The sequence below is a fragment of the Protopterus annectens genome, chromosome 14.part0, assembly GCF_019279795.1.
Source record: "Protopterus annectens isolate FY-2018-M chromosome 14.part0, PAN1.0, whole genome shotgun sequence".
Taxonomy (NCBI): domain Eukaryota; kingdom Metazoa; phylum Chordata; order Ceratodontiformes; family Protopteridae; genus Protopterus; species Protopterus annectens.
The window spans coordinates 853,602,644-853,617,667 of NC_056748.1; the positions used below are offsets into that span (position 1 = coordinate 853,602,644).

General features: G+C 46.7%; 1 protein-coding gene across 4 annotated transcripts in view; it reads left to right on the forward strand.

Moving 5' to 3' along the window:
* LOC122789298 (nucleolar and coiled-body phosphoprotein 1-like) overlaps nt 1-15,024 on the forward strand; it is a 1,070,760-nt gene that overhangs the window by 123,185 nt on the left and 932,551 nt on the right. For all 4 annotated transcript variants that reach the window (XM_044056613.1, XM_044056615.1, XM_044056614.1 and 1 more), the window contains exon 6: nt 9,659-9,750. In XM_044056613.1, the coding sequence (XP_043912548.1) occupies nt 9,659-9,750 (92 nt within the window). The remainder of the gene's footprint in view (nt 1-9,658; nt 9,751-15,024) is intronic.

The following is a 15,024-nucleotide window of genomic DNA, read 5'->3' on the forward strand; positions in this document are numbered from 1 at the left end:
CCTCAGGAACCATCCTTCCTTTATGCCTAAGGTGGGTATCCAGTGTGGCCCTTAATCAGTCCATTCATTTGCCTACCTTTTTTTCCTAAACCACAGAACAAAGGAGACCAAATATAGCTTTCTCTTTGGACATGCACAGACAACTAAGATTTTATTTGGACAGGACTAAGACTCTCAGAAAAGCTGAACAGCTGCTAGTTGCCTTTGCTGCAGGGGCAGAGGGGAAGACCATTTCAAAGTAAACCATTTCTAAGTGGATAGGCCATTGCATTCTTTTCTGTTATAAGCAACATGGAAAACCAACCCCTCTGGGGATAAGATGCCATTCCACCAGAGCCGCATCTACCTCTACAGCCTCTCTGAGGTGTCCCTACCAGGGATGTCCTAGAAGCTGCTACCTGGAGCTCTGTACATACCTTCATCAAGCATTACCACTTGCCTTGGTTTTCTAAATCCAATGCTGGTTTTGCCACTGCAGTCTTGCAGAGCTTAATAGCTGGTCCTAATACTCTCAACTTCCTCCTCCCTGACTTGGCTTTGGGAATTACCCAAATGTTATGACTGCAGCAGTGAAACACTAAGAACATAGTACAGTTGTATACATTTACCATAAATGTAGATATTAGAGTGTATTCACTATTGCAGGTCTAGTTGCCCTCCTTCCATCCCCTGACTTCTCTTGGCTATACCTTTCTTCTTTAGTGTATTTTAGCTTTCTGGTGTATTTGCTTTTTGTTGGAGGTGTAACCTTTTATATATGTAAAATTGCTTCCCATTATGTGGGCACCTGACATCTGGGGCAAGAGAAACTGATGTAATGGCCTCAGCTGCATGCTTTATACCCCTGCCTACCTGACGTCATGGAAGATGAGACCGCATCTGATGCAGTACCCAAGACTTTGATATTCAGGCTGGCTGAGGGCTACCTGCAGGCAGATAACCCAAATGTTATGACTGCAACACTGAATACACTCTTAACATCTACATTTATGGTAAGTGTACACAACTGTACTTTCTCCCTCCTCCCACAGCCACGCTGACTACTGACACTTCCCATACAGGCTGGTGGGCATCATCTGGGTCACATGGTCTGACGTGGTCTCCCATGAGACCAAATTGCATATCAACGTCCTGGAGATGAGTTGGTTTTAGCATTTGCCAGCCCTGCACAGCTTAATTCCTCTGAGAACTATTGCAGTTCAGTCAGTCAGTGGTCTGGTACGTCAAACAAGGGGGAGCCCGGTCTTACCAGTGGAGTTGGAGCGATGAGGGCGTGGCAGTGGGCAATCTCCAACCATTTTCTTACAGTAACTCACATTCCAGGGAAGTCTCAGCTTTCTGACAGGCTCAGCAGAGTTCTGATGCTTCACGAGTGGTCCCTGCATCAAGTCAGTGGGTGAATGTGGTTTTCCGCAAATGGCTTTAACCCTGCCACGATCTTTATCCCCAACACGTGCAGCAGTTTGTTTGCCCTGGTCCCTCTAGGTTCAGTCACCAAGGGATGCTCTAGTTAATGCTTGGCTCCCTGGTCTGCTTTAAGCTTTCCTTCCAGCCTCTGATTACCCAAATTTGTGCAGAAAGCATACAAGTTGAAGTCATTGCCCCCTTCTGGCCTGGTCAAGTCTGGTTTGCCTTTCTTTGGTCTTGCCTAATTTGCCATCCGATGACTCTGGGCCCAGCTCCAGATCTACTATCTCACCCGTCAGGGTTTACTCTGCCATATCTTCAAGGACTGAAATAAACTGCATAGTTTCTCCAATTCCAGTGATGGGCAAGACATACCGGGCTTTTGTCCTTAGTTCATAAAATTTTGGTCACCGCTCGTAAGTCCTCCACTAGGAAAGTTTCCAAGAGCAAATGGCAGAGGTTTTCCTTATGGGCCCAGAAAGAACAGATGGATCCTTTTACTTTACTGCTCCCATTCCAAAAGTTTTGGAATTTTTGGCTTCCCTCTTTCAAAGTGGATCTAGCTACTCCACAGTGAAAGGCCAGCTTGCAGATTTCCAGTTTTCATATCAGAGAAAACTAGTAATCTCTGGCTTCATCTAAACTTTGCAGAACGTTTGAGAGGTGCCTTCTTATTTTGCCTCCCGATAAAGTACCTCACTCCTCAATGGGACCTACCATGCTTTTACAATCCCTAGTCCTTCCTCTTTTTGAACCTGTGGGTAAGGTGGATTTGAAGATCTTGTTTCACTGTTGCAGTCATTACAATTGGGTTATCCTGCCGGCACGCTACCCGCGGTCTGCCTGAATTCCAAAGTCTAGGTCTGGCGTCGGTTGCTGTTGCCTCTCCCTGATGTCAGTGCGCCAGGGGTATAAAAGATGCAGCCGATGCCATTTTCTTCAGTCTTTCTTGCTGCGCGGTGCCCGAAGCAAAAGCAGTTCGCAAGTGCAGGTTGGCCAACTCCTGAGATTTTCGTGTTCGAATTTCAGATCTGAAGTCTTCATTAAAAGCCAAGTACCCCGTTGGGGAAAAAAAATTTTTCTTGCTCCAGACCGATGTCAGAAAAAGTTAATTGTATTTCTTGTGGGATGCAAATACCTCATAAGTACTTTAATTCCTATTGCATTCCTTGCCTAGGCCCTGACCACGATGTAGCTAATTGTCGGTTCTGTGCTAGATTTAACCAACGCACTATTAAGCGTCGGTACGATTTTGCGTCTGTGCGATTTTGCATTTCACTATTTTGGCAGAAGATTTAATTACACGTTGTCGGATAGCCATCCGACTACCGCAATTAGCAAGAAATGCAAAGAAAAGGGCAAGCATCCGAGGTTCAAAACTGACTAGGATTCTTCTAAGCCATTCGCCGGTTTTCGGTGAGGTGCTTTCGCAGCCCCCGATGCCCGCTACTTTACAGTCGCAGGCCGCTACTGACTCCCATGTGGAGCCGACTAGGCCGCTGGATACTCAAGGTATTGCAACCTCGGAAAACATTCCCTCAGATGAGTCCGGAGCCACTGAGCAGGCATCTGCTTCTGAGGGTGTTTTCAGGCCTACACATCTATATGTAAAAACGACTTTAGCTTCAAAGGCAAAGACTAAAGCACCTTTAAAGACAAACAAGTACAACAGCCACGTGGACAGGCCTCCATGCCTAAAAAACAGATGCTCAAAATGGCCGAAGACCTAATTACTTTGATCAGGGGTTTTCATCCCCCTGCTAAGAGGCCTAGGCAAGAGACATAATATGAATCTTCTGATCAGGTTTCCATTTAATCCTCTTCTGATCAGGAATCTCTTCCTCCCTATGAGGATTCTGATGCTGAAGAATCCTATCCCTTCAGCCTCTCCTCCTGAGGATTATTCTTTTGGGGAAACCCTGCATATCATGAGGGAGCATTTCCACTGGGAGAGCCAAGATTACTCGGAATCTAAGAAAAGGCTCTGACATTTCCTTTTACTACCTCAGCCCCTTGCTATTCCACCTGTGTAAGACATTGTAGATTGTTTTTTCAGAGTCCAGTCTGACTCCTGACTCCCTGCCTCCAGCTCCTGTTAAGCCAGACTGATATTACAGGGTTCCTGATTCACACAAATTTCCTTTTAAAAACCCTGCTGCTGACCCAGAAACACACTCAGGGTCTCAAAGGGGTCAAGGCTTCCACTGCAAAAAAACCCACCTCCTCTGATAGGGATTCTAGGGCACTGGACAGATGGGGAAAAGAGATTTACACTTCAGTGGCCTTGGCTATAAGGGCTTTAAATTGCCAGTTCCATATGCTTAAATATCAACAATATATTATGTCACTGCTTAAACAGAAAATGAATTCTGAATGTGCACAAAACAGAGATGCAGGATTTGTTGCATGCAGCTGAACAAGTTGGAAAACCTACTTTGCAATGTGGTTTTGATTCTTTGGAGGCCTCCTGCAGGGCTGCTGTTATGGGTTCTGCCCTCAGGAGGCATGCTTGGTTAAAGGAACAGAATTTGCCTGATCATGTTAAAGCAAAATTATTAGATGTTCCATTATAGCATGATACTTAGTTGGGTGTTAAAGCAGAAGAGATGTTGAAGATAATGGAGGACAAAGCAAAATCTATGCCAACAGTCAAGGATTTCTTACAGGTACAGCCTCCTAGATTAGCAGACCCTAGCCTACAAAGAATTGGTCCATTCCGGTGTCTGGCCACAAAGGGGCAAATACAGACACCCTAGAGGCAGATCCCAGCCCCAAGGCTCATACAGGTCTAAACATTGGAGTGCTTCTACCTCCAAAAGCGGGAAGACAAATCACAGCCCCAATGACTTCCCCCTACCTGCGCCAAGCACTTATCTAATGGCAGCACCATTAGGGGGAAAACTAGCACTTTTTCATCAAAAGTGGCACATAACCCAGGACAAATGGGTCTTGAACATAGTGTCACAAGGCTACAAGTTTCACTTTCATACCCTGCCAAGGGCACACTGTTTGCCAGACCTGCCAAAAAATCAATGGACAGAGGCACAAACAAGTTTCATCCCTCATGGACATGAGGGCCATTCAGCAGGTACCAAAGCAAGAGCAGGGACAAGGATTTTACTCGACTGTTCTTGGTACCTAGAAAGGACAAAGCCTGGAGACCAATACTGGACCTATTGATCCTAAATACATATTTGGATATTCCAAAATTCAAAATGTTGACTCTGCAGCATCTTCTGCCCATGCTGGGCAGGAAGGCTTGGCTTGTGACCTTAGACTTGAGGCATACCTGCATGTCCCAGTCAGACAGTCATGCAGAAAGATACCTCAGATTCATAGCAGGCTCAATGCACTACCAATTCTCTGCACTGCCCTTTGGCTTATCTACTGCGCCCAGGGTCTTCACAAAATGCCTGGCTCCAGTAATTGCATTCTGCAGACAGAGTAATACAGATATATCCTTAATTGGACGACTGCCTTATTCAAGCAGAGAACAAGGACATTCTACTACAGCATCTGGCATTTGTAATAACATTACTAACATGCCTAGGGTACACAGTAAACGAAAAGAAATCAGAACAAGTACCCTCTCAAGACATAATATTCCTGGGTGCAAGCTTAAATACAACTGCCCAGATGGCTTATCTCACGCCAGATAAAGGCAACTGATAACTGGGCTTTTGTTGCCAACAGGTTGAATTAAGTAAACTGCAAGAAAAATTCTGCAGGCTTTGGGCTTCGTGGCGTCCTGCATTCTGCTAATTCCATATGCAAGACTGCATATGAGGAAACTTCAATGGTACCTGAAAAGTGTTTGGACTCAACATTGCCACAGCTTGGAAACAATTACCCTAATTCCCTGCCTGCAACAGGAGTTTCGATGGTGGGCAAAGGCCTGTTACCACAAGGGGCAACCATTCACTTTACCCACAGCCAGGCAGACATTAAGAACAGATGCATCAGATTATGCTTGGGGGGGCCCACATGGCAGGAAATTGTATTCCGGGCACATGGTCTACAAGCGAAATGCATCTACATATCAATAAAAAAGAGATGCTAGCTGTTCAGAATGCCCTGATAGCCTTCAAGGATCAACTTAATCCGGGACAACTACTGATAGACTGACAATACTATAGTCATGTGGTACATAAACAACCAGGGAGGAACTCATTCCTATCCCCTTTGCAGACTAGCCATGACTTTGTGGGACACAGCATTGACTTACCAAGTACATCTGCAGGCACAATTCCTGCCAGGAAAGAAGTACTCTGACAGATGAACTAAGCAGAAATCTCATGGATTCCCACAAGTGGAAATTGGATCCACAAGTCTTCAGCATAAGGAAATGGGGATGCCTGGGCATCGGTTTGCCTCCCCTCACAACTGCCGACTACAGACGTTTTGCCCAAGAACGTATCACAAGCAAGCATGCAGAGTGGATGCTCTATCATTCAGCTGGAAAAACCTAACCATATATGCCTTTCCTCCACTGCCTCTCCTCCCCAAGGTACTCCTAAAGGTCAGACGAGAAGCCAAAAATGATACTGATTGCCCCAGACTGGCCCCGCCAGCACTGGTACCCTATCCTAAGGAACCTGTCTCAATGCCCAGCCTGGACATTACCTCAGATTCCTCTCTTACTGTCCCAACAAAACAATCGGGTCCTGCACAGCCAACTGAAGACCTTAAATCTGGCAGCATGGCGGATAATGTAGTCATTCAAACCACCCCTCTTTCTAAAGCGGTGATGGATGTTATTTTGGAGGCCAGGAGGCCCTGTATCAGAAAATCACATGCAGAAAAATGGAAGAGATTCTGTGCTTGGAACCATGCACATGGAAATGACACGATTGTACCAAATATCCCTCAGATTTTGCAATACTTAACTGAGATGCTGGACAAAGGCCTACCCTTTTCATCTATTAAAATTCATGCTTCTGCCATTTCAGCTCATTACGATACAGAGCCATCTATTTTTTCTCATCCATTACCAAGGCAGTACTTCATAGGAACCAAAAACTTAAGGCCTCCAAGGAGATCACCAATACCTGCATGGGACCTCCAATTATTTCTTGGAAAAACTCACCCTGCCTCCTTTTTCAGCCAGCCGCAACAGCTGACATTAAATTTTTATCTTGGAAAACAGCTCTGCTCCTAGCAATAACCTCTGCAAGACCTGTCTCAGAGCTACAGGCACTCATGGCTGTGGAACCTTTTATCATTTTCCATCCAGGTAGGGTTTCTCTGAGGACAAACTCTACATTTATGCCTATAGTAGTGTCCAGTGTGGCCCTTAACCAAACTATTCACTTGCCTACCTTTTATCCAAACCCACAGAATAAGGGTGAGAGACTTAAACATTCTTTGGACATGCACAGACAGCTGCGCTTCTACTTGGACAGAACCAAAGCTTTCAGAAAGACTGAGCAATTACTAGTGGCATATGCTGCAGGATCATAAGGAAAGGCCATCTCAAAGCGGACTATTTCAAAGTGGATAGGCCACTGCATTCGTTTGCTCACAAAATGGCAAATCCGTGCCTAAGGGCATTAGGCCACATTCAACTAGAGCAGCAGCCACTTCAGCAGCCTTCCTCGGAGGAGTACCAACCAAAGACATTTTAGAGGCTGCAATCTGGAGTTCAGTGCACACTTTTACAAAGCCCCATTTACCACTCTACTCTAAATCCAGGGCAAGCTTTGCCACTGCAGTTCTGCAGGGCCTCATAGCCGCTCCTAATCCTATTTAGCTCCAGCCACCCAACATTAGCTTTGGGATTCAACCCAGTTGTAATGACTGCAGCAGTGAAACACTATGAACATAGTACAGTTGTGCACCTACCATAAATGTAGATGAGTGTATTCACTGTTGCAGTCCAGGTTACCCTCCCACCACCCCCCTTATCTTTGCTGGAACTTAACTGTACTTCTCTATTCTATACAACCTAAGTGGTGTATTTGCTTGTAGATGAAGGTATTTACTTTGGTGCATGCATGCTTTATGGACATATTTTTAGCCTACCCTTTTGGGGGCACCTAACATCTGGGGCAAGAAAAAAATGAAGAAAATGGCGTCTGCTGCATCTTTTATACCCCTGGCGCACTGATGTCAGGGAAGAGGTGACAGCAACTGACGCCGGACCTAGACTTTGGAATTCAGGCAGACTGCAGGTAGCCTGCCAGCAGAATTAACCCAGTTGTAATGACTGTAACAGTGAATACACTCTAACATCTACATTTATGGTAGGTACACAACTGTACTTTTCTCTCATGGAAGACTGCTTCTCTGGTGCTATCACCTCAGCAAGAAGGGTTTGTGAATTTAAGCTATTTCCTCCAAACCTCATCTAACCTTTCACAAAGATAGGTAGTCTATGTACGAGTCAGTCCTTTTTACCCAAAGTGGCTACAGAAAATAATCTAAATCAGTCAGCCTTTCTGTTTTCTTTGCCAGCTTTCAAAACAGAGTATACATGCCATCTTCTAGATATTCATAGGCAATTAGGTTTTTGGACAGAACAAAGTCTTGCAGAAAATCAGAACTGTTTGTATCTTCTGGGGAAATGGGGAGACATTACTAAAATTACCCTTGCAAATGGATGAGAGATTATATATCCTTTGTGTAGGCAACTTCTCTGGCATTTTGGTCGAGTGTTTATTGGTGATACTTGTGCAGCTTTCCAACATACTAACTGTGGCATTACCTGCAGGAATAGAACTGCCTTTGGCTCTGCACTGCTCCATAGTATCCTTCCGTGAGGGCTCCCTAAGGTTGTAGTAGCTGGGGACTCTGTTCCAAAGGGTTGATTAATGACAGAGAACATCTGATGTTATGGTAAGAACATAACTTTCTATCTGTGTTGCTGCATTCTTCCTCAACCTTCCCTCCGTCCCTTCCTCTATCCATGACTGAGACACCTGTTGGGATAATTTCATGGAACTATAGTTCCTTGTTGAGCTCCTGCTACTTCTGCTTTATCTTTTACTTAATGGCATCTATATTGCCCGTCTTTTTTCTATAGTCTTACTTCTGTGAATGCAGGGTTGCAATAAATGCGGTCTGAGGCAGATTGGGTGAATGAGGCATTATGGGTAGGATGGGAGGAGGTCTCACTTCGAACTCTGCTTAGAAAGAGGCAGTGTGTGAGCCGATGCCCCACACATGGAGGAAGAATGCAGCGAAAACACAGATGGAACGTTAAGGTAAGAGCGCAACTTTGTGTGTGTATATATAATATAGATACATCTATCGCTATATAGCTATATATGTATAGATGTACAGATATTAGAGGGGTATCCATCTCTGTGTGACTGTGTGTGTCTGTGTGTGACTGTGACTGTGTGTGTGACTGTGACTGTGTGTGTGACTGTGACTGTGTGTGTGACTGTGACTGTGTGTGTGACTGTGTGTGTGACTGTGACTGTGTGTGTGACTGTGACTGTGTGTGTGACTGTGACTGTGTGTGTGACTGTGACTGTGACTGTGTGTGTGACTGTGACTGTGTGACTGTGACTGTGTGACTGTGACTGTGTGACTGTGACTGTGTGACTGTGTGACTGTGACTGTGTGTGACTGTGACTGTGACTGTGTGTGACTGACTGTGACTGTGTGTGTGTGACTGACTGTGACTGTGTGTGTGTGACTGACTGTGACTGTGTGTGTGTGTGTGTGTGTGTGTGTGTATATTTATATATATCTATATGTCTGTCTGTCTGTCTCTCTGTCTCTCTCTAGATATAGATCAGGCTTTTCACCCTCCTTACAATCTAGGTTTCACTTCTGTCCATCAGTATATAGTGCCTGACTACCTTTTTCTCATATCCCAGTGTACCTCTTTCCCCGCCTTTACAGCATCTTTGGGTTAAGTTACTTTTGTCAGTCATAAATGACACTATTTTTTTGAGTTTGTTACCCAGGTTTTTAAGCGTTCCCAGAGAGCAGAATGCTACCTGGGCAGCTTCTCTGAATTTTAACCTTTGGAAAGGAGTGTTTTTTGGGGGGAAGGTTATTGGTAAGGGGCTTCAGACAATTATTTTAAAGGATGGGGGTGTGAGGGAGATAAGAAATTCCATGCATACTTTCTGAGACTTGTATTGTGTTGTGGATTTGCTCCCCAAGTTTGAGAGAATCTATTAAATGGTGTGGAGATGTCAGAAGTGGGAGTTGTTACAAAAGTGTATATATAGTAAAGGGAATATTTAAAAAATAAGTCATGCTCTTCAGAACTTGATTTTTTTTGTCTTGCATGCAGTTACTGCAAAGACAGCTAGTGGGAAAGCTGCAGCAACCAGCAGTGATTCATCCAGTGATTCCAGTGATTCAGAAGATGAAAAACCAGTTAAGGTATGGAAAGCAGTAGTTGTAACTGCTATTATTGTGTTGGTAAAATGATTGATGAGTGTAAGATTCAAGTACGGTCTCCTTCATTGGTCACTTAGTGACTTGCCCAGGCATTTAATTCTCCATGGAAGTGTTTGTTTAATAAAGCCATATGTATGAATACGTGTACAAGTGTCTCCTCTGTGCTAGTGGCTGTTAATGCATTACTGTAATAAAAACCCTTTATGCATTTATATTGGTTTTGCAGGGAGCAGCTAGTATCTTGCTGCATCCATACTGAGTTAGCAGTTACATTGTCGGTGTTCAGTAGTGACAGTATTCAGCACGTTTTGGTTGTATCCTGCAACTTGGTGTCCTTTTGAAATTAATCCTGGCAGGGTTTTTCTTATTGTAAATGGAATTTTAAACCTGTGAAGTCCTAACAACCTTGTTCTCAGCAGTAAATATTCGTACTCCTCTATACAGTTGCACTTTTTTTTTTTTTTTTTTTTATTGTTTACATTTGACCAACGGAAATTCAACTCTTCTTTTCTGAAGTACCTTTTTTAAACAGAATTGAACTTTACATTACATTTGCTTGATAAAAGAAGATTTAAATGTGAAATCCAGGCATTTGAGTACATCTAGCATTCTGCTGCTTCCTCCACCATTCCTGTATTTCCCGTTACTTCACCTGTTCTTTGTCGAACATGTATGGATTTCCCATCTCCTGTTCTTTTTGGTAGTCTATTCTGACCCCCCCCCCTTTTTTTTCGCTTTTGTAAAGTACTTTTCAGATTCTGAGTAGTTGGGACCTACAATGTGCTGCCTCTGCGTCCTTCCTCTGTTGCTCTCCCTTGAGGTTGACTTGGTCTTGCTAATTTATCTTTTGTACCTGTATCATATTCTCCACCCATTCATCAGGATTCCAGTGAGAGGTCTCTTTACTAACTTTTGTTTTTTCTGCATCGTTTTATACATAAAGTAGTAGCTTTCTGCTGAACGAAGTCCAGTGTCCTTATGTCCTGTTCATTACTTGGCCTTTTCAAAACCTTGCATGGTATAAATATCACTTATTCAGGGACCATTGTAGAAGCATTACCTCCTTTTGCTTATAAGTGTATCCCTCTTGCATTGCACCCCAGCATTCTTTTGGCCATTGTGGATGTGTTCTGCTTCTGGTGATCTGTTCCAGGTATGGTAAAAATGTTTTCCTTCTTTGCCTTTACTTCCCACCCTGAGTTGATTCACACTAGGGTTTTGTTAGGCAAAGGTGTTTATGTAGGTGAGTACAGTATGCATCTTAAGGTATGATCTGAAGTAGTTAATTCATTTGTTCTGCAACCTGTGGGTTACGGATCCGACTTCGGATTCGAGCCGGCAGCTTCACAAGCTAAAGGATCCGAGCTCCTAGCTCCTCCCCTATCCATAATCCCCTGCTGCCTACTGCTTTGTCTCTGATCGAATTTGCCGCGGCTGAAGACAGCTACTCGTGAAGAGCTCCTTAAGCTGGGTGAGATCTTTTAGATTTTTTTTTTTTTTCTAATTGACAGAATTGGTAAAGTGATTTTTAGGTACAGTTAGTATTATTTTCAGTCACATAGAGTTAGTTACCCACTCCTAGTTATCGTGGTCGTTGTTTTTCTTTTCTCTCCCTCCCCCTTAGTGTTTGGGTGTGTGTGAGTTTTTCATAATGGCGGAAGGGCCCAAAGCCATTTTTTCCAAGTACACTGAGTGTGGCCATAAGCTTTCCCCAGCTGATGGCCGCACTCAGTGTGTCTTGTGCCTGGGGGTGGGCCATTTATCAATGGCTTGCCAAATCTGTGCAGCCTTTAATCCTCGGGCAATTGGGGACAGGAAGAACAAAGCTGATCCTGGCAGGTCGTCTCTCCCAGGAGTCTGCTTCTTCCTCTCCCTCGAAGGGTCAGGCTACTACCGTAGCCCCGACGCCTTCAGTTCCCCCCGCTCTGCCTGGGACTCAAACTCCCTCTGGTGCAGTGCTCGGGGGACTCTAGTGCTTCTTTCTCCGTGGGAATAAAGGCACAGGGAGAAAGACAGACCAGTCTCAAAGGCGGGCTGAGGCTCACTCCTCAGCCCCCCCTGCTAAAACTGCTAGTCCTCCCGTGAAGGTTTCTGGATCCTCCCCCTCTCGGCTCCATTCACCTCGTTTTTTGCCGGAGTACCGGTCTCCTTCGAGGTCGTCGAGGCGGCCCTCCAGGCCCGCTTCGACTTCCTCTAGGTCTACAAGGAGCCTTACCGACACGGACTTGGATGGGATGATGCGTCGATTCCTGCAAACCCAAATGCAGATGGGGGTGCTCTTGAGGGGGGAGTTCAGTCCCACTTTTTACTCCGATCGCTCCTTCTCCGACCCGGTTCAGGGTTTTGGAGTCATCGGATCCAGGCCTTTTCAGAGCCGGGGTTTCATCGGCGCCAGTACCTACGGCATCTTCGCCGACGTTGCCCTCAAGTGTGTCGGATCGTAGCTCTCTGGGCCGAGGACTGAGCATTGGATCCGTGGAGATTGGTGTACCTTCGGCTCAGGATAGGTTGGAGCACACCTCTCTCTTGGATCAGACTGCTTCGGAGCAGAGGAGACTGCTTTCGGAGCCTAGAGAAAGTAGTTCCCCTTCGGCTTTTGAGGTAGTGGAGAAGGTTCTGTCAAGGTCTTCCAGATTCCCGGTCCGGGCCTCTGATCCCCCCCTCCCCCCTTTGCATATGGGTCTAGCCTCCATCCGTCCTCTGAGATAGCCTGCTCAAACCCTCCAGTCAGTTCCCTTGGAGGAACAGGACCCCGTGGGTGAGCCCTCCTCGGGCAGTCCCACCAAGGAGGTGCCTCGCAAACGGCAGTGGAAAAGGAGGCACTTGGACTCCCCTTAGTCCATCACCACAGATACTGATTTGGGTGAAGGGGAAGGTTCCCCAAAGTCACCCCCCCCCCCCGAGGATGTCTCCTTTGGAGACATCATGGCAATGTTGCGTATTAGAGGGAGGTGGTCTGCCCAAAAACCTTCCTCTGACTACTGTGTTCCTGGAGGCGTTTGAGATGGGCCCGTCTACCCCCTGTTGGACTTAATTACCACCAGGGCGTGGAAAGAACCAGACACCGTGGAGCCAATCCTGAGATGTCCTGACAAAGTTCTTAGCCCCCCGCAGATGGGCAGTCCTGGGCTAAGGGGTCTGCTGTTGATGCCATGCTGGTGGCGGCCGCCACGAAGAAGGAGCTCACACAGGAGTTACTCAGTCCATCCTCTGGATAAGGAATCTCGGGAGATGGACCGTATTAGGAAGCAGATGTTTGCTTCAGCAACCTTTTCCATAAGGGCGCTGAACTACATGGCACACTATCAGGCTACAGCGACACTTGATTAAGGAATACGTTGCAGCCCCACCAGTGTCCATGACTGTCGCGGATAAGGACACACTTGCTACTCGTATGGCCACTCTAAAGTCCATCTCGAACACGTTCATGCGGTTACTCTCCCACGCTAAGGAGGGAGTCACTAGGGCTAGCGGAGCCCGGGGTTGTCTTGCGGAGTCTCGCCTGGCTCCGCCTTTGCGGTTTCGCAGATCCTTTCAAGGCGTCCTTCGCGAATGCGCCCTTTGACGGATCTTCGTTTTTTGGCAAGACCGCGAGATGCTGGTTCAAAGCGAGAAGGATGGGAAGACGCTGTCTGTCGTCGGGGTCCACTTCTCGACTCCCCCAATTATCCTTTTCTAGGAATCTGAGAGGACAAAAGAATTTGTCATTCCGTAAGTCTCAGCAGTCCCACCCAGCTTTGGACCCCTCGTCCTCTAGAAGCAGAGGAGGACAAGGCGGACGCCGGCCCAGAGGCAGGCCGCGTAACTTTGGGTCTAGGGAACCTTTCTCAGGCCCGCGCAGCAGCCCGGAGGGCTTACCCGACTGTCCATCTCTGGAGGCAGTCGGGGGGGGGGGGGCATTTATTGGAGCATCTGTCAAATTGGGAGTCCATCACGACAGATAGATGGGTGCTCCAAATCATATCCAGAGGTTACTCCATTCCTTTCATACACCTACCCCCCCCCCCCCCAAAGTCAGGCTCCTCCCAAATGTCCCACCCAATCAAAGGGAGGCAGCAGCCTTAGAAGTAGCAAAGCTACTAGGGAAAAGAGCCATCCAGCCCATCCCCCAAGACTAGTCCGGATTGGGCTACTACTCCAGTTTCTTTTTGGTGCCAAAAAAGACAGGGGACTTGAGACAGATTCTAGATCTCTCCGCCCTGAACCTGTTTGTCCCCAAGGAAAAATTCCGGATGGTCACTCTTCAGTCTGTTCTCTCCCTTCTTCGGGAGAACGACTGGATGTGCTCGATAGACCACCAGGATGCATACTACCACATACTGTTGGACAGACTATCCAGGAGGTTTCCGCTTCTGGCTAGGGGCCAGTCATTATTTATTCAGGGTCCTCCCACTTGGCCTTACCTCAGTCCCCAGGGTATTCACCAAGGTCATGGCAGTGGTCGCAGCCCACCTGAGACTCCAGGGAATTCAGGTCTTCCCATACCTGTAAGACTGGCTCCTCGTCTCCCCCAGCAGGCATCATCTCGGTGTGGCAAGGGATTACACTCTCTCTTGCCCAGGAATTGGGCATTTCAGTGAATCTTCCAAAGTCCTCCCTTCAGCCAGTACAGGTCTTGGAGTTTATTGGGGCCAAGTTGAATACACGCATCTGTCGAGCTCTGCTGACTCCGGACAGACTGAACAGCCTATCCCATCAAGTTTTAGCCCTCCTTCGAAATCAGTCTCCTGCGGCGGAGTTGGTTCTGAGAGCACTGGGGTCGATGGCAGCTGTCATCGGTCTCTGTCTGCATGCACGCCTCCGGATGAGGATCTTACAGTGGACTCTTCAAGTTCAGTGGTCATTAGTGCTTCACCCGATCAATTCCCCCGTTTCACTGAGCAGAATCTGCAGGAACTCCCTCCTTTGGTGGCTTCGCTCACAGGAACTGCAAGAAGGGAGACCCTTTGTAATTCCCCCAAGCCACGTTGACCACGGATGCTTCTCGCCTCTGGTGGGGGGGCATTGTTCAGGCAGAACTGTCCAAGGCACATGGACCCCTTTGGAGACTGCTTTGCATATCAATGTCCTAGAGATGAGGGCGGTGCTTTTGGCATTGCAAGCTCTCCACGACCTTCTCCCTCTAGGGACTATTGCGATTCAGACAACATGGCGGTAGTCTGGTACATGAACAGGGAGGAACCAGGTCTTACCCCCTTTGCCGAGAAGCCATGAGAGTGTGGGAATGGGCGATATCCACCAACCGCTTTCTGACAG